A 22,242-nucleotide genomic window follows, 5' to 3' on the forward strand; every position below is an offset into this window, starting at 1 on the left:
CATCAGTGTAAAGGAAATGGAGCTGCTCAGGCTGGGAGAAGACCATTAGATGTACTGGAATACTTTCTCAGTGTAAAGGGTATGTTTGAAGGTACCTCCAAGAAGTGAATTTTAAACTGATAACTTGGGTGTAAAAATACTAAGTTGAGATATGGTGAAACTTGCATTGACAGGTAGAATGAAGGCACTGATCCAGTTGTTGTTTACAATAAAATTACCATCACAGTTTCTGTCTTTTTTGCTTTTTTTTTTGTGCTATGGAGTGTCTATCCACATTTCACCATAAAACATTTGAGAATAGTGTGTACCATTTGCATCTGACATTTCCAAAGGAAACTTCTCTTATGCTTCTATCAAGAAACCAAGTCATTGCTAACTTCATTTTAATTTTAACGTTCCCCAATTAATAATTCAACTTCAAAAATAGAATAACATCTCTCACTGTGCTGTTAGTCAAGTATCTTCAATGTTCCAAAAGCTAGACTGGAATGATACATGACCAATAAAATATTTCGGAAGTAGTTTTGAGATTTTTCTAAATGTACTGTTATAGCTGTTTGTATTGGAAACAACTACAAAAATGGTTGATTCTTAAATATAGTCAATTTACATTCATATAAAGGAAACTAGAACTCTCCATAGTAAGATAAGATACACCCTAAATTGAAAATGTAGGTTAATTATGGAAATTAGACAGATTTCTGTGGGAATTTTTTTAAAGAATAAATCCTGTTAGTTTTAATTTTGGTACTGCTTGGCCAAGCTGACAGAGCCACATCTTCTGAAATGAGTTCTGAATTACTGTAGTTTCTAATATAATGGTATTTGTGTTAATGAACACATGTTGACAGATTAGGTTGCATGTAGGTTAGCCAGTTAACTTTCATTGGTCTCTGGAACTATTTATATAAAAGAACACAGGTGTAACTGCACAAACCATGAACCAATTCTATATTATTTACAGAGGTCTCTCAAGAGACAACCAGATTCTCACTGCACCTTTGTGTCTCACTTCCTCTTGAAAGAGAAATTATTTGGAGAACAAGCATGAGTTTACAATAGAGATGATATGGCACTCAAGTAATAGTTTAGGTTTTTTAAACCTTACCCACTGGCTGAACTTAAAGCAGAAATTAAATTCAAGAGAAAATCTGTATCACCTGTTAGATGTGGATAGAAGCGCAAATCTAGATATTTTGAAAGGAGTGAAGGTGAGAGGATTTAGACCTTTTCTGTTCAGCTTTTTTATTGCTTATCTAAAAATTCTGAGTCAAACTGGAAAAGTTTCTGTGTTCTTTTATCTCATGTCACAGATGTAAGATGAATTTTATTCAGAATCTGACTGAAAGCTTTGAACATAGCTGGGGCTTGTTTGCTGTTATGTGTGTATTTCATTAAATCCTGTACTTTGTGCTAACTAAATCTGTGAGTGTCTTAAATTGGTCTGTACTGACAGGAAAGAAATGGCACTTTCTCATTTAACAGAACAGCTCCCTAGATGCAGTCAACCATGTCTGTTCACCTCAGTGCAGAAGAACACCTTTTTATTACTCTGAGTTCTGCAGGGACAGCTTAGCAAGGTTTTTTATGGCTCATACATCAATGGTATTGTTAAGCAATTTTCAATTGCAGTGGTGCACTGCAACCTCATCTTCAAATTAAACTTCACATTAAAAATGTACAAAGTGTACCTTGTGAGTGGATTTGCAGTTATAATTTAGGATGTTGTTTAGATATTGAGATTTTTTCAATAATAAAGAAACAGGTACAGGCAAGCTTGGTCTTGCATATTCCAAAGTTCATTTTGTAGCATTATATTTTAGGAAAAAAAGCTATTTTATATACTGGACAAACTTAGTATAAAGTGATTAATATACTTCCCTCAGTTTGTTTATTTCTCCAGAGCAGTGGCATCTACTGAGCAGACTGTAGCTTACACTGCCACTGGGTAAAGAAAGAAACTCCATGCACAAAATATAGTTGCTTTGTGCACCAGTAGTAGCTACCATACTTCTCATTTTCCACTGATCTACATTGGTGTATTTGTTGTAACTATGAGAGGAAAAGCTATTGAATGGTTAGTGTGACCAAAGGTAATTTGGAGAGCATGAACAGCAAGTTTCACAGATTGCATTTTAAAATGGGGTCTGTGAACATGTTGTGAATTATTTTAGGGTTTAGATGAATGTTGCTGTTTCTTTTTCTTTCCTCCATAATGTCTGATTTTATAACTTTTTTTAAAGTTAAATTAAAAATTGGAGTCCTAGCTGTAAAAGTCTGTTAGTCAGAGCTGACAGGCATGACTACTGTTTTCTAAGGATATACAGATCAGCAACACATGGTTCAAACAGTAATTAGTGGGTGCACTGTCAGTGACTTGCTGTAAGATATAAACTCAAATACAGCAATTTACATTTTCTGTCTTCTTCAAGCATGGCTAAGGCATATGTACAGTCTGGAATGTAATTTCTAGAGAGTCCCAGGAGGTAGCTTGACGTCATTATTAGCTAAAGAAACTTTACTACAGGTGAGGAAAAACGTAGGAAAATGTCATATTTGACACTGTTATTAAACTAAAGGCAATTTCACATAGTGAAAAATAAGCATTTCATCTTCTATTTGAATAAAAATGGTAAGTCATCTCTGTACTAAATTCTTTCCACCATTTGTTTGTGTTCTAAATGGTTAGTCCTGTGCTTCTGCTTTTTTGAAAGAATAAATAAAAACAAGTTTCCCATAAGTAATTTAAAATAGTAATCACACTTTTTGGAAGCCTAAATTCATGATTCATTATGTTGTTAATTGCTACATTATGCCTGATCTTGGGACTTCATAGCTATAAGTCATAGTAAAATTATTACATTATCATAGAGCCCTGTCAATTAATAAAAGGGTATTTAATTCAGATAAGTGCAAACAGAAATGATGCAAAGGATTGTATTTCACAGCACAAACACAGATAATGTGTTCCTAGGTTTTTGTGAGAAAAGTGTTGCGTTCAAATTCATTTACAGTTGACAGTAAGGATGAATTCTATGTGAGCAAATTCTGAATCAGGAGATCCTAATTACAGGTATTTTTTGCAGTTCATCTCTTTAAGTTGGTTTAACAGGTTACTCTGAAGATTGTTGAAGTAATAATTGTTGTCTGATTGTAGGTCGTAGGGGAAGAGGAAGATCTGCTGTGGGTTTGTGGATTTCTGTTCTATTAGCAAGTTTAGTATTCTTCAGTTACAGATGGTTTAAAAAATTGTTTCGGTGAGTTGAAAACCATTGTAACCACTTGACTTGGAAGAAATCTTGGGAGTTACAGTTGTCAAGTGGCTAGGAAAACTGTTCATGCATACCCAGTATCCAAAGCGGCCCAAACATAAAGAACTGAAAGGTCATTCTTCTTCTTGAAGTATGATGGTTTGTTGACATATTTTGACACACTGGTACAATGCTGAAAGGTTTTGACCTTACTGCAACACTGAGGGACTTTAGCTATCTAATGCTTGTAGATTTTCACACATGCTGTGTTTTGCTATGCTCCTTTTTCTCTCCCTTCTGGCTCCACTTGAATTACTAAATTAATCTTAAACAAAACTGGATGTAGATAGAAGAGAGAGTTTAGGGTGATTTTTACTGCTTAGGAATTTATATAGTAAGTTTCTTCAAAAGTAATTAACTTTTTTTTAAGGGAATTACTACGCCAACTTGCTAACCTTACCAGCACTGAGTAAGATGTTTGTTTACAGACAAGAACTGAGAACCAAAGGCAGTGAAAAATACCATTTTCTACTATTTTTCAAGTAGAAAATGCAGTAGTGTACTTTGTGAAGATGATAAAATTCTGTGTTCTTCTGCAAGAACAACAGATACAAGTGTACATTCAAATATACATGCACAAACACATACAGAAGCTTGTCTCTGCACTTTGCATTCAGCCTATCTCCAATAGCATTTCATATTAATTATTTCTGTGTTTATTTAATGACACATGAACAGTATATGTATCTTATGAAAAATTTTTTTTTTTACTCTGGCTCAAAAATAATGCTATAAATAATGTTTAAACCTGTCATGCTCTCTTCAACTATGTGGTTGAAAAACAGAGCATGAAGACATTTTGACTGAGAACGTGGCTTATGCATAAGATAAGTTAATTGTTTTTCTGAGTATTGTAGATTGTTTTATTTTGTATCAAAACTAATGTTTGTCAAAGCAAAGAAGGAACAGACCATATTTTATTAATATTATCATGTGTATTTGAGTGATTGATATTAAGTATATATTTTCATGCATTGTTCTCCTTAGGTATTGAAACTGGGATTTTCATCATAATTTAATGCTCTTATGTAAGCCTCTTTCACTACTAGATCGTTACATCCTGAACTTAAAAAATATTAAATGAAGCAGTATATGTCTTTGTTTACATTATTTTTCCCGTATATTTTTCTGTACTGTCTTAAATATTTTCTTGTCACAGGAAATTCATGTAGTTTAGATAGAGCATTTTCAGCTTCCTTCCATATTACTGCAAGGCTTCAGCTCCAGTTCTCCTGGTATTTCTCATTCAGATTAGACAAGCATCTAAGTTTATGTACGATAAGACCTGACAGCATAGATCCTGCTATTCTTGCCAAAGGCCTGGTTGCACACACTCCACTATGTCAAGGAATGTCAACCCCCCACAGACCTTACCTTTCAGACTTCCTTGTAATTTTTAATTGACATTTACATCTGACATTTTCAATGTATCTTTTAGTGTTGGTTCTTTATTTATGTACTACTAGTTAAAACCAATCCAAAGCAAAAAGAATGCCTTCCTGTAAGCTATGATATCATATATTTTTTATTTAAGGTCAAGTTGCTGGGCTGAAACTCAAGAATGATCAGCTCCCTCTTCCTTTTTTCTAACTCTGGAGGTGCTAGTCTAATCCGTTTCAAATGACAGTTGAAGAGGGTAATAGGCATCTAAAGTGAAATTTAACTCTTAGTACTCATAGACAAAGCATAAGTGTATAATTGTTACTGTTCATCACACACAGAAGGGATGCAGAGATTCCAAGGAAATTTTAAGAATACTAATAGAGACTTCCCTTTGAGTCAGGTACTTGAACACTGAAAGTGAAAATATTCATACCTGTATACATGTAAGATATTTCAAGAGCATAATATTGTGAAGTAAAACTGGCAAGTATGTGATTTAGCTATATGTTGCAGTTGTTGTACTTCTTTGCCTTCAGAAATCTCAAATTTTTATTTGGGTTACAATGCTAAAAGCCTAATAAATTAGTTTGAGCATAATTATCCATCTACTAGAAGTTAGAATGAAGGACTACAGTTGATCATAAATGTCATAAAGCAAAAATAGTAGAAGCAGCATTTTGTCACAAATAATGCTGCTTTTCTTCTAATTAGTTAATTTACATTTTGCAAATTAAGGGCAAGATTCAGACAGAAGATAATCTAGTAGCATATCATAGCTTTACTGACCTATATTTGTATATGCCAAATTTAAGTTAATTAGAAATGTAGATGCTGTTTGTTTTATCTGTCAAAAAGCTCATGTTAAAAAAAAATCTAGACACACTTTTTCCCCCAACATTTATCATCTAAATAATAGTCTTGCCAAGATGGCAGCCTCATAATAAACTCTTTTCAGTGGAGTGATGGGTAATGAAGCTTGCTTGTGAAGGCAGCGAAAAATGTTGTCTAGCCAAATGTGTGGATATGATGGCTAGAGAATCAGTGGACTTTCTCAGTCATCAATCTTTTTAGTAGCCTCTTACACATCTGAATATTTTGATAGATGATCTAATAATTGAGTTATCTATCTTTCTAACTATCAGAGTTGCATAAAAATTATTCTCACATGCTATTGAATATTATATATATTGAGCATGCAGTAAATTTTTCAAAAAAGGTCCACGAGGTGGAGGAATTTTGTTTGTTTTAAGCAGCCTTTAATATATTAAATGATAAATTACTATGTATAGAATAGTACAAAACTATATGTACTAATATAAGGAAAAATAAATAATGTCAATAGCTGATTACAGGTAGGACTCAGTAAATAAAGCATTTAAAAGCATGGGACTGATGAGGTTAATGCACAATCTAAGTAATTTGAAGTACAAAATGAGTAGATTCAATAGTCCCTGGGCAGTTAATGGACAGGAATCACATTTCCACTCAGTTGCACAAATTCCTTGTGCCTAAATCTTGGCTTAAGGAAAAAGAAATACACTATGGTGTACCATGTTTCCATTTAGTATCTGTGAGAGCTCTGAGAGAGTTTCTTTTGATTAAAGATGAGACTGAAATGTATATATTGAAACTTCCTGCATTTTGTTTATTCTGAATGATTGTACAACATGGATTCCTGTTTCCAGAGCACAAGAATCTGCTTCCCTAGAACACTAATCTTGTGTTAATGGAGGCACTGAGGATATTGGCATAAGTTGTATTAAGCACATCATCAGATGTGTCTTACTAAAGCTTCTGAGTGGCAAAGTGCTTGTTGGTGTTGTATATTTTTTTAAATGCTGCATTATACAATTCTTAACTTCAAATGCATTTCTGTTGGGTAAAAGTTATTTTAACAATAAGAAATACATTGTTGCTTTAAGAATATTTTTCATTCAAATATATTTTTTCTGCCTCAGTACCACCAGTTTATGTTCAATTACATACTTTTATAGAGACTGTAAAATGTTCCTTCTTGTAAATTCTTGAAAACTGTGTGATGGGGACTAATTTCTTAAATTATTTTCAGTTTTTTAGTATTTTGTTTGTTTCATGACTGTAGCAAGATATAAACGAGTATGTTTGATGAATAGTTAGCAAAGAGGCTTTTCTTTCTCTGTTCAGAACTAGAGTGACTTTCTTGAGGATACCAAGAAGTTGCTCACTCATTTCAGAATTTTAATGGAAAAGTATCAGAGGGATTTTCTTTGTAGCGACTACGTATTTAAAGGAGTATGGGAAAGATGCATTTTAAAGATTTGCATGTTACCATCATTTGACAACACTTTGTGAAAGTATCATTGAACCTCATGGGACTTTGCCTCTGCATATGGATCTGCACATTGAACAAACCTTGGGCTGTCTCACTGGCAGTGGTTGTGACTCTCATGCTCAAGAAGCAAAATTCTTGATGTTTATTAGTTCTTCCTAAACATGCATAATTAGTTGGATAAAATTTGGGTACACATAAAGCAAGACACTCAAGTAAGGTGACTTGAGTATCAAAAATGTTAAAGTTTCCAATAAAGTTTGATTCTGAAGTTCCACATTTATCTTGCAATATTGTGTCCCATTTGAGTAGTCTACATTTTTGTTTTCAATAATGTTTAGATTGATTTTGTGCAGTTTTAAGTTACATAGGAAGATGTTACAGAAGTATATTTTAAACCTAGAACTAAGGCATTAGAAAGCAAGTTACAAAAAAAAAAATAAAGCTGACATTATTCTGTTTTATTACTTGTTGAATTCTAATAGAAGAAAGCTAAAAATGCTTCTGAATGAATAAATTCATAAGCAATTAACTGGAGTTTATCAAGATCAGTGTTATGTGGCTTCTTCTGCCCTTAAGTAAACTGGCAGTCATTCTAGTTAGCATTTGTAGCATTTCTACATACATATATATTCTACAGAGAACATCTTAAGCTCCTAAGCATGCTCAGTGTGTTATATGCAGTTATGTGTATGTTTGTGTGTACACTTTATGAATGTTTAGATCTTTATTTAGGAAAAAGGTCTTCATTTCCCTCTTCTAATTTTAATAGTAAGCATCTGTGTTCCTTCATTTGATTAGCATGCTCTCATCCATCACTAGTCTTTGATATGAACATCAGGAAATCATGTCCTTTTATTTTAATGATAAATGTGCCTTTGTCATGAATACTTACAGACATTCCAAGATTTACATCTGAATTGTCAAAGTGTAACTGCAGGCTTCTGTGTTGTGTGACATTATTAGTGAAATAAAGAACTTTCATTTTTTTTATTGATAGCCCTTAAATATTGACACTGCAAGGCTAAATTAGTTGTGATGCTGCAAAAATTTTTCTTCATCCACTGTTTTTCTAAGATGTGTTGTTTTTCAGCAAGAGACAATCAGCTGCATGAGAATCTCTGCAGACATTCCTATTTACATGTTCCAAACCTGTCTCTTCATGTTTCATTATTTAGGTCTGATGTCTAGTTAGCTCTTATCAAAACTAATACCATCTGAAGTACCAGGCTTCCGGTAGACACACAACCAACATAAAAATATCAGTCTCACTAACATTATTAAAGACAGGATCTCTTTAAACCTGGGCTTTGTTTCAGTGTCTAGATAATTTATATCTTGGAAGTTCATTTCAGAGAATAAATCACTGCTGTTTCAATAGATGAAATACATCTGCAATTATGTTCTGTATGTTTTTAATTTAAAAAATAGCACAAATACAAGTGTTTAGATTGAAGCTTTGGTACCATTCTTACTATGTCTTGATGCTATTAAGGCAGAAAGAGCTACTGTCTTCTTATTGTTGGAATAGTACAGTAAGTTAAAATGTTTTGTAAGACAAACACCTGGATATGATTTTATAATCTATTTTATCATCTATTTGTAGCAAAATTTTAATGTGTCGGGCAAATAGGTATTTTAATTTTAGTTCTTACAGAAACCTAGCGTTCCTTGAAATCTTTACACAGGATAAAACATTTTTTCCTCCTTTTTTCTGCTCTTTTATTTATTGTACTCTGAGTATATCATGGCTGAATTCATTTTGTGTTCTGAGTGCTGAAATTGTATCTTTGAAATGCATAGTTTCAAGATATTGCTATTTATAATCTTTAAAATTCACAAAATAGTTGAGAGAGGAATTTAGTGAGGAGTCCCACAAAATTATTTAAGGGCCCATGTCAGTTTATAATTGCAGTATTCTGTAATGCCATGTATACAATACACTGCAATAATTAGAATTTTTTCAACTTTTTTGTATTTTTTACCTCAGAAACGTTGGCAGCAACATTCCTTGTGTAGTCATTTTTTTAATTCCAAGCTTGTTTATGTTATAAAGTCATGTAAAATAGATAGTATTACTTTTACCCTTTTTTTTTTTTTTGGAAAGCGCTGCTTATTTTAAATAAATTCAAAGTACACATATTTCAGTCTTTCTGTGGAAGACTACTTTTGAAAGTACATTCTCATTTTCCTGCTTCAAAAGGAGAAATACCTTGGATCCTTTTCAACCCAGCCCAACAAAGTGAAGTGGTATTTTCTGGCATACGAAGGATGCCTATGAGTTTTTGAGACACTAAAGCTGTAACCAAACTTGAAGAAGACAATGATGGCAATGAGCTTCTGTCCAGAGTTAATCAGCTGCAGAATTTGTAAACTGCATATGTGTCAAAGTTGAAAATGTTAGCACTCTGATAGAAGCTTGAAAAGGTTAGAGCTGATAAAAGCCATCAGCAGTTAAAGAAGGTGATTTATGGGAATGTAATGACACAAAATGCCTCATTTATCACTCATATATAGATAGGTTAAGGTTTCTGTGTCATACTTTAAAAACTTGACCACTTAGAATTGTCAAAATAGGTACTTAATTGCCCATCATACATTTCAGTTCAAATTTCCTTTGCTCGAATTTTGGTGATTTTACTGTTTTGCTATTCATATGGTTCTTTTTAAAGTCATTCATATTTCATATTTATTTCATATTTGTTTCAAATGGTATGCTCAGTCCTCTGTTAGAACTTTTATTAGGTAAAGCTGTTGATTTAAATGCTGTCCAAATCTTTTGTTGATTTACAATTTCATTCAGCTTAACTGTAAGGAAAATAACTGAAGGTTTCTTTTTCTTCTGTTCTATACCACTAATTCTCATCAAGAGTTTACAGCTTTCTAATTCAATCCTTACATTTCCTCTCCAAACTGAAATATGAGATTTAAAAGTGAATCCATCAACTGGTTTCCAGTTCCAGTCACTTAAGTTACTGTTTATCTCCATGCAAATTAAATTGAATCCAAAACTACCAGTACTGTTAAATGATCCTAAAACAAAATAAAAATGTTAAGAAAAATGCACAGTAGTATGCTACACTTTTACTGTCTTGATTTGAAGATAGCAGCAAGCAAGTCCCATAGATTTGAGACTGACTGGTTTTATTTTAACTGTCCACAATTTCATGATAGTGCTGTAAAAAAAGTAAATGCAAACATGGATAAATACTCATTAAGGTGTTATCTATAAGACAATAATTGTAAAATAAAGCAGCTACTCTAAAGACACTGTATTAATAGTAAAATACAGGTTCAACTGCCAAAAAGCATACTGATAATAAAGTTTCTAAATATTTGTTTTTCTTTATCTACTTACTCTTTTTAAACTATTTCATTCTCTTGTTTCCAGATCTTACACAGAAAATTCTGAACAGAATAATTTCAATTTTTAATATCAAAAAACTTACCTTTTTTGTTAGCTTTCACAATTTATGGCCCCAGTTGTATAGCATTCTGTTTGTTCAGCGATGACCTTCCAGGTTCGATTTAAAAAGAAGTCGGAAGCATTTGTCATGTCTGCTCGGTCTTGTCCAGAGGTACCTATTGTAATTATAAAGGACTAATAAGGTTGTTTATAATATAACAGTCTGACAACCCTAAAAAATCTTCTGCAGAGCAACTTCCCTTTTTTTTATTTTGTCCTTCTTAAGAGAATAAAACCTCCCTTACCTTCTTGCTCTGTGTTACACTGTATCTTTTTAAATTAAGATGAGAAAGCATAAAGAACTTAAGCCTTGGACAACTTAACTTAGTTTTAAAAGATAAGCTATATAATTTTCTCATTTGTAATGTCTTTTGGAAATACTCAGTAATAATGTGTCTATAGTAGTGTTGCACCCTATATTTAATTGGTTTATATAGAGGTGATGATGATGAACTAGGAAGCACTGAATTTCTTTCACCATGTAACAAAAGAAACCCACTTATTACTGTCTTGCAAAAATATGTGATCCATTAATATGGTGGTCTCTGTTTCTTAGGAAAAAAATCCAAATTAAGACAATCCTATTTATTCTTTTATAAACATTAACATATTGCTGTAAGTGGGTGTTATTATAGTGGTATTTTTCATTATATATCAGGTTTTTTTGCAATTGACTTATGGTCATTTTTCCCTTCCTATGCCTTTGTCTGGCTTCCTCTTTCCTTTTTCCTCCCCCATTTCAGCATCATCCAGCAACACCACTTCTTTTTATAGACATCTATATAAGGTAAACAAAAACCCAGTGGAATTTGAATGTTTGACAGAAATGTTTACCTCTCTTGTATGGTATGTAACAACACTGGAGTATTGTCAGGCTACCATACATCATTTAAATACCCTTAGACAGCAAAGGCAAAATCTTGACAATTCAGTAATCTCATCATGTGATTTCAATAAGGCCTTTTTTTCATATCTACAATTGAGACAAATTTATGTTGTGTGTATTTATGGTTGTTAAACTCAAAATTGTCTCATTTCATTAATTTTTAACATTGTGCTCTCTTAATGACTATGAAGAAATGTATTAAAATGCCTTAATTATAGGGCTAGAAGAAGAGAAAGCACAAGTCTTTTTAGCATATGATCTTTCAATTGCTCACTAAAGGATAAAGAGGGCATTCAAGCGTGGTTTAGATAACTGTCAGCAATAATAAAATGCAAGGTAGTTTGTAGAGCCTTTAAAGACCTTTCGGGGAAATAGATTTAATTAAAAAACAATAAAATGGACTTTTCATTTCAAAGAAATCCAAAATGTTATAAAATTTCAGGATGCTGTTGTATTAAGAGTAATGTATGTTTCCAAGGATAAGGAAAAATAACTGAAAATACTCTGCAGACCACAAAGTAGTGATAGCTTTATTTTATGTGTGTAAATGTATGTCCTTCAGCTTTTAAAACACAGACTATGAATAGCGCATTAGAGATATTTCTGAACTCTGAACTGTTTTCTGAATTGTGTCATTTTACCTGTTTTGGGTTCTTCTCATTTTAGCTTTTAATGAGAGTGGTTTTTAAAAAAGTATAAGGTGAATACTTAGCTTCTTAATGTAAAATGATGTTCTCATAATTACCCTCAGAACAATACAGTTCCTATACTGGCAGAAGTTCATTGCCTATTTCAGAGGCTGTAGGTTTCCATTCATCATAGTTGCCTGTCTTATATACTGTGGAAATACATTTCGAAGTGTATTTCTGATTTCTGCTTTTTTTCTTCTCACAGAATCAAAAATCACATTTGCTAGTAATGTTTTTGGCTAGGTGATGTGTTGAAAAGTTTATATAAGCACTTATTCTGCATTACCAAGTTTTGTTTCTTCTGGCAAACTAAGAGCAACTTAACTTATATGTGATCAGCAGTAGTTTGTAAACAGACTGCTGGCTTCAAAAAGACTACTGTCTTTTAAAGTATTTGCACCTTTGCTGTGCAAAAGCCTCTTGCTTTCCTGAGGAAATTCCTGTAAGTTTTTTTCTCTCATTCTGGTGCATTTATTTTAATAGGTTTTAACCAGTTTGTTGTAGCCAAGTACCAAGCAAATCTGTAGGAAAGTTGCCTTTGTGTAGCAAGGCAACTTTGTTTTACAGATAAATCAACTTCACAAAGTGTGTTTTCAGCAAGTGCTAAAACTCTCTCCATTTCTTAGTTAAAATTTCTAGCCCAAGTACATGATAAAACTTGTTCATCATGAAAATGGGACTTCAATATTGAGGGTCTTGTTATATCCTCTTGTACACTTAGTTTGGATTGTTAATTCATATCAGTGTTCACTTTGTCACTGACTGATCATAAAAATGGAAAACATCCCTCTTCTTGGAGCTGGTCATTTTTCTTTTAAGAAAAGTAAGTGTTTCTTTTCTGCTTGCTCACATACCTTGAACTGGAGCACAAATGAATGGCACAGGCTCTGTAAAGCATGAGAGAAAGATAGCTAAAAAGGTACATGTGAGAAAGATAGCTAAAAAGGTACAAATGTCTGGCACGGTTCTGTAGAAAAATGCCTCTGTTTCCTTCATTGCTGGGTTTCCTGAGGCTTGAGGACTCAGGACCCAAGGTGCAACAGACACATGCATCGTTCGCTTTGGCAATATTTTTGACAAAAGAGTGCCTCACTCACATCATCCTGTTATCAAAGTCCTTTCTCTTTTCAGCTGGTTGTGTCTATTTCTTTCTCACTCATCCCTCCTGGTGTGGTAGGACTATTTAGTGTAATAATGTTTCTGTAGAATATGCTCTACTATTAAATATATATACTATATTCTCTAATCTGAAATTGATGGGCTTCTGCAGTATCATTAGTTTTGAGCACTTCTGTGGGGCTTGTAAATTCAATAGAAGCTCAGGTAAATGTGGAGTCTGCTTCCTTTGCCTTTTTACTAGTGCTAATGTTGTCTGCTTACCAAAGTTTTGTGTGGTTGGGTTTTTATTACTTTTGTTGCCATGACTCATACAGAGATGACTGTTTTTCTGTAGCAACTTCTGGAAACTTTGATAGGCACACTAAGCTCTTATTGAGTAAAACTTACCATTGCACAGTAGTGTTGTTTTCTTTTGTTAAAAGTCAATTTCCTGTATTTAACGACCTCTCCTTAGTGCTAACATTTTATCAAAACCAGTAAACTTTCTGTATCATTTCACTACATCAAAATGCAACATTCAAGAGAGGAGCGTGCATAGTCTTAAAGCTTAATCTTCTTGTAGGGGAAACTCTAGCTCCTTATGTGTTTGCCCAATAGTTAGCACATCTAGCCTCAATACAATCTGAGGGTTTCATAATACAGGTAGTAAAGTGGCCAAGATGGAATAATGGTCTACATTTATATTGTTCTGCATAAGGATTCTTAGTAACTGATTCTCATGCATGTGCCTCCAGACAATGGACAGGGTAAGCTATAAAGCTGTAAATGTAGTTTTAATCTGTTCCATTGTTGATCTCATTTGTTCTCTCAAGCAAATTACTTGTTGCTTCTATATTTAAAATTCACCACCTGTAAAAGCCTGATATTGCATAAAAATATTGCAAGGTTAAACTGGGTTTCTTAAAACTTAAAACAAGTAAAAGACACTACAGATAGAGACATAAAAATATGCTCTGTTATGAAAATTTTCTTTTCTTGTAGCAAAAATGTAAACCTAAGCACAGAAGTTCTTGTAACTTTAATTTTCTTAGCACCATTTATAGGGTGTCAAGGAAGAGAAAAAGAATCCAGAAATACTATCTGTGCTTTGGCATGAAGCATTATAAAAACTTCATAAAGTTTCAGATATTTTTTGGCTTGTGTTAAGGAGATAAAGGATAGGATTCTAGGAAAAACATGTCTAGGAAATCACGTCAAACTACCACTCAAATCATTCTTCTCTGTAAAATGGCCAGGGGTGCAAGTTCAGAGAGAACTTGTACCCCTGGACTGAGTGAGAACTCAGTCTGTGTTCTCACTACTGTGGTGAAGACTTCCCCATTTGTAGAAGCTCACTATACTGTCTTTTGTGTCCTGTGTTTTCCTGCTCCTTCTCTGTATAATCATCGTGTGCAGCTCTGAAAATTAATACCCTTACATGTAGGGTTTTTTAAAATTTAATTACCATAAGACCAGTAAGATGTAATAGCGGTACACTGCTGAGCCTCTGCTCTCTCTGTGACCTTAAATTTAGCCTGGGTCTGTGGAATTGGCATGGTGGGAGAATCCCCTTCATGTGTAAATCTCAGGAAAATGTCTGCACCATAAGGTAGATCTTACCTTAGAGTACATGTGTATATCTGAATTACATAAATTTAACTAAAATACTAAATATAAATATAATATAATCTTATAATACTCCTTTTTGTGCATATCAATATGCATATAGTTCATATTTGAACTAACAATAGTTCACAATTCTGCATTGCTGTTGTTACATTTCTTGTATTACATCTACAGTAGTCTCTCCCTGGATTTGCTATGATACATGAGTGTGTCTGAACTGAAACTAGAAAAGTCAACTTTTTTTTAAGAACAAAAAATATGAAGACTGTCATTAGTTGCAGAGAAGACAAACAAGAGATGTTAACATAATGGGATGTTGTTTTACCTATGAAAAAGTACACTGTGCTGCATGAGTCTTTTCTATGACATGAGGGAATTTGTGTACAACATTGCTTTCAGTAGCTCACAATGTTTGTTTTACAGTATTAGTCAGATTTTATTAGAGCCCATTGAGTTTTGCATAATTAAAATTGTAGCAATAGCTAAACGCTATGAAATGTGGAATGCAGAATCTTTTCTTTGCCAAATGTTTTCTCCAGGGTGTCAAAAAGGAGCAGGGAGAAGTGGGAGAAGCTTGAAAATCAAGTCTGACGCCTAAAAATGTTTACATTTTGTTTAGATCTGTATTTACCTTTTTATAAAATATAAAAGTTAAGTATAATACATTTTTCTGTTATATGGGTCTCATGCAGCAGCAATAGTATTATGTGCAGAGTTTCTGCAGTAGTCGCTCATTTTAAAATGCAAAGTTGTAGGATTGCAGTAATAATTCACTGTAGACTGATTTCAGTAAACCTGCAAGCTAAACGTTTCAGATACATTGGGGAGAAAAGTTGTTTGCTAAGTTGTTTATTGTCTAAATGCTACCAAATGCATGTAACTGGAAAAAATTGTCATTGCATTTCTGCATCACGTGGCCATCATGGGTATCTACAGTAAATACAAATCTTTTTTTAGATAGAATTAACCTACCCAGCAGAAATCTAATTCTTTTTGAAGTCAGTAGAAAAACCTGTATTGTCCTCAGTGCAAGTAAGAATAAAGCTGCTATCACTACTAGTTTTGATCTGTGTGATGATTTGGTCCTTTGAGTTAGGTGACTAGATAGAGCATAAGATGGATGATTGTACTGAGAGTAAATTCTAGAAAATCCAAAGAAGGGCATCGAAGATGAAAAAGGGATTGGAGCATCTTTCATATGAAGATGGGAGACCTCCAGCTGTTCAGTATGGAGAAGAGCAGGATCAGGGAGGATCTTACGAAGGTCCATAAATATCTGAAGGGAAGAAGTGAAAACATGGAAGCCAAGACTTTCTCAGTGAGGGGACAGGAGGTAATAGACACAGATTGAGGTACAGGAAAATTTACTGAAATGTTAGAAAATTTACTGAAATGTTAGAAAAATATTTTTTCATTCTGTGAGACTGGAGCAGTCTCTTCAGAGAGGTTGTGCAGTCTCCATCCCTAGAGCTATTGAAAACCCAACTGGACAAAGCCCTGAGCAACTAGCTGTAGTTCACCCTGTCTACCAGGACTAGACAATCTCTAAAGGGCCTTTTATACCCTTTTTGTTTCTATGTTATTTTATTTATCATTATTTTTATCTGTATTACTTTTTTTGAAGTCACAGAGGAATCAATGTTGAAATAAGTGGGAGAAAGTGAAATCTAGAGAGCTTTATTCCAGTAGACTAATGGTTTTGCATTTAATGTTAGTTTAACTAGATTAAGAAAGTCTTTCTTACATTTTAATGATGAAAGAGAAAACTGGTCTGAAGAAAATTAGGAAGATACTTTATCTACCTGTAAATGTTCTTCTGAAATCTAACAATAAACACTAAACATCAATACAATACCAAAATCAAAAATAATACCTTAAACAGTAGAGACATTTTGAAGGAATAATCTAGGGAAAGTAATAAGAGGGAGGTATTTATAAGCCCTATTGGTCTGGAGTTTGGGGATCAGTTCATAGAAGAATACCCAAATGTATGCTTGCAAAGTTAGCCAACAGATCCTAATATGTTAAAGGTTGTAATCTTTTGAAAGAAGTTGGTTGGCTTTCCTGTTGGCCCTCCTATCAACTTTAACCTCCAACCTTCTCCAGCATGTATCACTACAAATAAAACTGCTGAGGTTTGACAAGAGGATATAAAGTCACTAGGCCATCGCACAGAAATCTCTACATGATTTTCTTTAACCTAAAGCTTAAATGAACACTGCCTAAAGTCAGGGGTTGTAATAAGAAGTCATAAACATTCACTCATATCACTTTAGTTTTAATAATTACTGGTTTAACAGAGAATAGAAGAAATATACATAGTAAATTATGTTTGACAACTGGAATTTTGTGGTTTTGTTATTGGTTGTCTTTAACTATTATGTGAATTGCTGGTCTTCATTTTAATGTATACTTTTTCATGCAAGCTGCATATGATATTGATATAAACATGGCATTTGTGTACAGTGTTATAAATGAATTTTTAGCTCTTGATTAAGGCAAACCAGATGACAAAAATAACTTATGTGCTTGTATTTACCAATAATAATAATAATAATAATAATCTTTAGATCTGTAGTCACCTATTATGATTTTGGCTTTTCTTTCTCTGTAGTATTTTGTGTGACTTTACACAAACTCTTTTAACAACTTAGGCATTTTGCAGGCCACTGCAAAAAGTTTTTGATAAATTATTCCACTCCTGCAAGTTGCCTATAGTGTTTTCATTTTGCCAGGGCTGCCATCCACAGTATTACTGTGTCATAGAATCACTCAGTGGGTGTTATTGATATATACCATCACTAATAGTATTAATTCTTGTGGCTTCCCTGTTCTTATATGTATCTGACCTCCGAACATAGACTGCACCTTACTTAAACTGTATTGTGATCCTAAAATTATATTTCTTTACAGTTTGAAACCATACCAATTCAAAGTTAGGTTTTCTGTCTTATGATCTGTTATTTGCATCACAAATGTTATGGTGATGTATAATAATTCTTTTCATGCATTTTGTTGTTTTGTTGCTTGTAGATTGTCATCTTTTTCACTTATGAATATGTTGTTTTTGGAGCACTTACTTTCAGGGCTGTAGAAGCAATCTCATCCTTCTGATGTCCTACCTTTCTGTATCCAACTTCTGTTCCTTGTATGAGCCACTCATATATTCATCTCTTTGTCATAGTACACTTCTCATGATTAGGAAAGTATCACTCTTTATTTGATGAGGTACATACATCTTCCATCCTTGGTTATGCTTTCTTTTGCTTTCCTTCACAAATGTAACTAGAAGATACTGGGCAGCACTTTTTTTTTTTACTTTTCCTAAGTAGTTGTGCTAGTCAGGTCTCAGTATGTCCCACATCTTGCCATTCTGATGATTCCACTTTGCTAAACATTTGTTTTTTATCTGTAGTTTGTGGACTATTACATAAATGCTTTGCTGTTCTAGATGCGTCATGCTGTTGTCTATTATCTGGACATGTTTTTCTTCTGTGCTTGGACTATAACTAAGTGGTCCATAGAAGGTAGATAAGGAAAACAAGCCTTTTGTATGTCAGTTTACATTATCTATATAGGAATATATTATATATAGGAAACCTGTTAGGCATTTAGATTTTGCAAAAGACAAATACTGATCTACACGCTTGTCCTGGTGGAATGCATAGCAAACTTCACGTAGATTTCTGGTACTCCCTATATCCAGCAGTGGATGCTGTTTATCGAACCATAAAGTATGTAAATGTTGGAATTTAGATATTCCTGGAAAATTGAAGACTGATTGAATGGAGCTAAAGGGTAGCTTTTAAAAATATAAATGTAGTTAGTTATTGCTCTATCCCAGCAGGATTTTAGATTACATGAGTTAATATAATATCAAGAGGAGCATAATTTAACTGAAAATGTATTATGAGAGAACTTGGTCACACCATGCCTTTCCCCCTGTGAGACTCTTCACCTATTACTTGTATTTTCCTCTGCAGTTGAGAAAAATCTGCATGATGTCAGTCTGTGTTCCTTTAGTATTCCCCTTAACATTTTATGTCCATCATCTTCAAAAACTGAGGCAGGAAGCTGACTAGATAGCTGCAGGTGACTACTGCTTGAGGAGAAAGGTAAGATGAGTTAGTAATAGTCAAAATATTAATATCTTAAAGCAAAAATTGTCAGCTTACTTTCCTCTTTGTGTCCACCTATGTTACATTCAGAAGACTGTTACGTAGTAGACTAGCAAACCCAGACATTAAAAAAATAGCTTTCAGGTATTCAAGGTTTAGCTGGTGCTAGCAGAGATTTCTGATACTCTCATGTAAGCAGTGTCAGCTACCACGTTGCTTATCAAAACATACAGGAAAGTGTTTTCTGCTTCTATAAAGTTACAGGGTGGTAACAATACCACCAACATCTGTCATGGCGTTATGAAGGGATTGCCTGTTGTATTAAGCTGTTACACTTTCTCACTGGAAACTGCTGTCTGGACACTTTCAGTGTAAGCATGTATTTGCAGTGGGAAAATTGCTGTAATCTCACCATACTCAGTTACAGTTTCAGGATCATCCTCAAGTAATGTATATAGAAATGGCAGAACCAAAATATGCATATAAAGTTATTAATTGAGGAGTGATTAAGATACCATGTGATATCCATAGGAGGTGTTCAGAGAGCTTTGTAATGGGCACAATAGCAATGATTAGAAGAAGGAATGCTGATCCCTTCATGCATGAAATAGTTTATCCCACTATGGAGCCCAGGAAACTAATAAAGCTTCTGTGGACCAAAGCTGTAGAGGCTTAAATTGACCAGATTAAGGCATTTTTTAGAAATGCTTGCCTTTTTTTTCCATGTTGTTTTGCATGACTTAGGAATAAAGATCAGAAGAAGCAAAGAGTAAAAAGAACAATCTCAGTTACTCAACACAGTAGTTCAATAATTATACCTGCCTTTTAAAAAATGCAATTTTTAACAGTTTAAAAATATGAAAACAGTTACATTGAGGGTTTTTTCAGTTTGTAGAGTGAATCTTAGTGATTCAAAAACGTTTGTGATTCGAGAAATGCGGACATAATGTAGTCTGGTACTGATTAGAAATCTGGAAATAGATAAGCAGAACATAAAGGCAGCTATTGCACATATGTCATGATAAGGTCTGTAAATGTTTCTACATTAAACACACGCATTAAGTTTTCTTATTTTTTTAAATATTTGTACCATTTCCATCTACTCTTTTCTAGAAATGCTGTTCTATATTTCCCTATCAAAAAAGCTTCTAACAAAAGTAAATGCCATAAATATAGCTTGGAATACTAGAGACTATATAAACACTTTTCACATTTATTTCATGTGTGCTATGTATTTTTCTTTCAAGCCATAGTTCTGAACATTGACTCTGTAAATCTTATTGGAACTTATATGTTGTTTGTATGAAAACAAAAAATATGCTGTATAATTTAAAACTTCACCGTTTAGTTGCTGATATTATTCACTGGATGTAAATACCAAGTTGAATGTTCAAAGGAGGTAGCCTTTGTTTTAGACTATCAATATATAATCCCTGAATATTAGTGCCACATAATTGTTTTATCCAATTAGAATGTAAAATCTGATGACAAACTGAAAACTTGAAAGAAAACTTCAGTGGGAACTAAAGATTTGAATTGCTGTTTCATGTCATAAAATTAGTAAAGAAAAGGAATTCTTCAGCATTCATAAAGAAGTTTAAGAAGAAATTAGAACAGGAATCAACTTTACTGTTTCCCTGGTTTTTATGACAATTATAAGGAAATCTCTATTTCCATATAATTGTAATACAATTATATATCCATATAATGATACGATTAAATATTCATTATGCAAGTTTTCGTAAGATTTAACCAAACTAACAAATAATCATTTTGTGAGATAAGTTGATGTCATATCTGCCATTCTCATGGAAAAAAATTCAGGAAACAATCCTTCTGCCTTTTGCAGGTATACCACTCTTTTTACCTAAGACAAAATCACAGCACACAATGATCAAATGTCAGGCTTTCAACATAATTGTTTCCAAGTACAAAGACATGTACATGTATAGCAATGAATAACTGTACTGACTTACATGTTAAAAACATGCAAGCACTGTTTTGGCTTAAAATCTTTCATTAAAAGGATAATATATTAGCATTTACCATCAAAGATTTAAATTCTCATTGTCTCCTTAATTCAAAAGCAAAAAGCCTTTAGGCCATGGGATAAAATCACAGAAACAGGGGGATAAAAATGCAAAATTGTCTTCACACATTCATAGTTTTCACATCTCACACTTTTTCCCCCCCCCAATATTTAATGGCAGAAATAGTTCAACTGAGATTTTAGTGCTCTTTTTAAGGTAAACAAACCCCACTTTCAAATATTGTCCTCAGTAATTTGTACTCAAATTACTCAGTAATCCAGTTTTTTAAAGGACAAGTCTGCAGAGAAGGAAATGGAAATAATTATGAAGAAAGCCTTTTTTAATGTGATTTTAAAAAATTATATTTTGTGCTGTTATCTAGTGATGACTTTTGGAAAACAGCATCTCTAATGTAGTTTTACAGCATACATAATTAATCTATGTGACTAATTGTGACTGAAAGTTTTCAAAAACAAGAGGAATACTTAAACATTATATTATCACTATTAATGATAACAAAAAAGATTTCAATGTTACATGAGGTGAAATATAAATACCTACAAGATAGGAAAGACTTTTCAAAGAAATCTTTATTTGTCTTGCATAAAAGAGATGTGGACCAGATATATTGAAAATAGTATTTTGAGATTTCTCTTTCATTATATTTTTGTTCTTTTGAAGCAGACTAGTTACTATCCAGAATGAAAGATACAATTTGGAACAGTTAATTTGGTAGTTTGTGTCATTATTCTCCTTAAATTTGATTTTATTATTTTTATTATGTGAGTAGGTGTTTTAAAAATATGTCATTCCTCTAAGCAGTATGGATTAAGAATAAATTCTCAACCTTGTTTTTATATTTCATGTTTGGAGATGTTTTGTTTGTGTAGGAAGTGTCTTAGGAATGAGCTATTTCCCTCTTCTATTACACGTCATCTTTGTTAGTGTTTACTATGTGTATTGAAACTACACCTAGATGTCCTAGTAAAATATGGTAGAAATAGCTGTAGAACAGAGCAGGAGATACTTAGTTGTACAGAGTTTAATGTTCAAGTATAATACACGAGTCAACAAATGTTTACAGTGCAGTGCAAAGAGGCAGTAAAATAATATTGGTCAGCAAAATATTCACTGATCTGAGTACATCAGAAGCCTGCTAAATTTTTCATGTTTTGACAGCTGAGATATTTAGAGGAAAATAACAGATTGCTTTTGTTAATGCTTTTTGAGAATTATTTCTAACCTTGAGAGGCAATTGGGGAGAAAGAATAAAGGTGGTTTGCCAATTCAATGCGGAATTTGACAGCTTGCTAGTGAATGGAGAGAG

General features: G+C 33.2%; 2 protein-coding genes across 5 annotated transcripts in view; one reads left to right on the top strand and one right to left on the bottom strand.

Moving 5' to 3' along the window:
- The window catches only part of CDIN1 (CDAN1 interacting nuclease 1), a 124,445-nt gene that overhangs the window by 63,309 nt on the left and 38,894 nt on the right, over nt 1-22,242 (top strand). The window lies entirely within an intron of this gene.
- LOC135302994 (uncharacterized) overlaps nt 1-22,242 on the bottom strand; it is a 123,930-nt gene that overhangs the window by 15,473 nt on the left and 86,215 nt on the right. The window contains exon 5 of the mRNA XM_064424128.1: nt 10,452-10,584. Within this exon, the coding sequence (XP_064280198.1) occupies nt 10,460-10,584 (125 nt within the window). The 3' untranslated portion in view covers nt 10,452-10,459. The remainder of the gene's footprint in view (nt 1-10,451; nt 10,585-22,242) is intronic.

Source organism: Passer domesticus, chromosome 6 (assembly GCF_036417665.1).
Source record: "Passer domesticus isolate bPasDom1 chromosome 6, bPasDom1.hap1, whole genome shotgun sequence".
Taxonomy (NCBI): Eukaryota; Metazoa; Chordata; class Aves; order Passeriformes; family Passeridae; genus Passer; species Passer domesticus.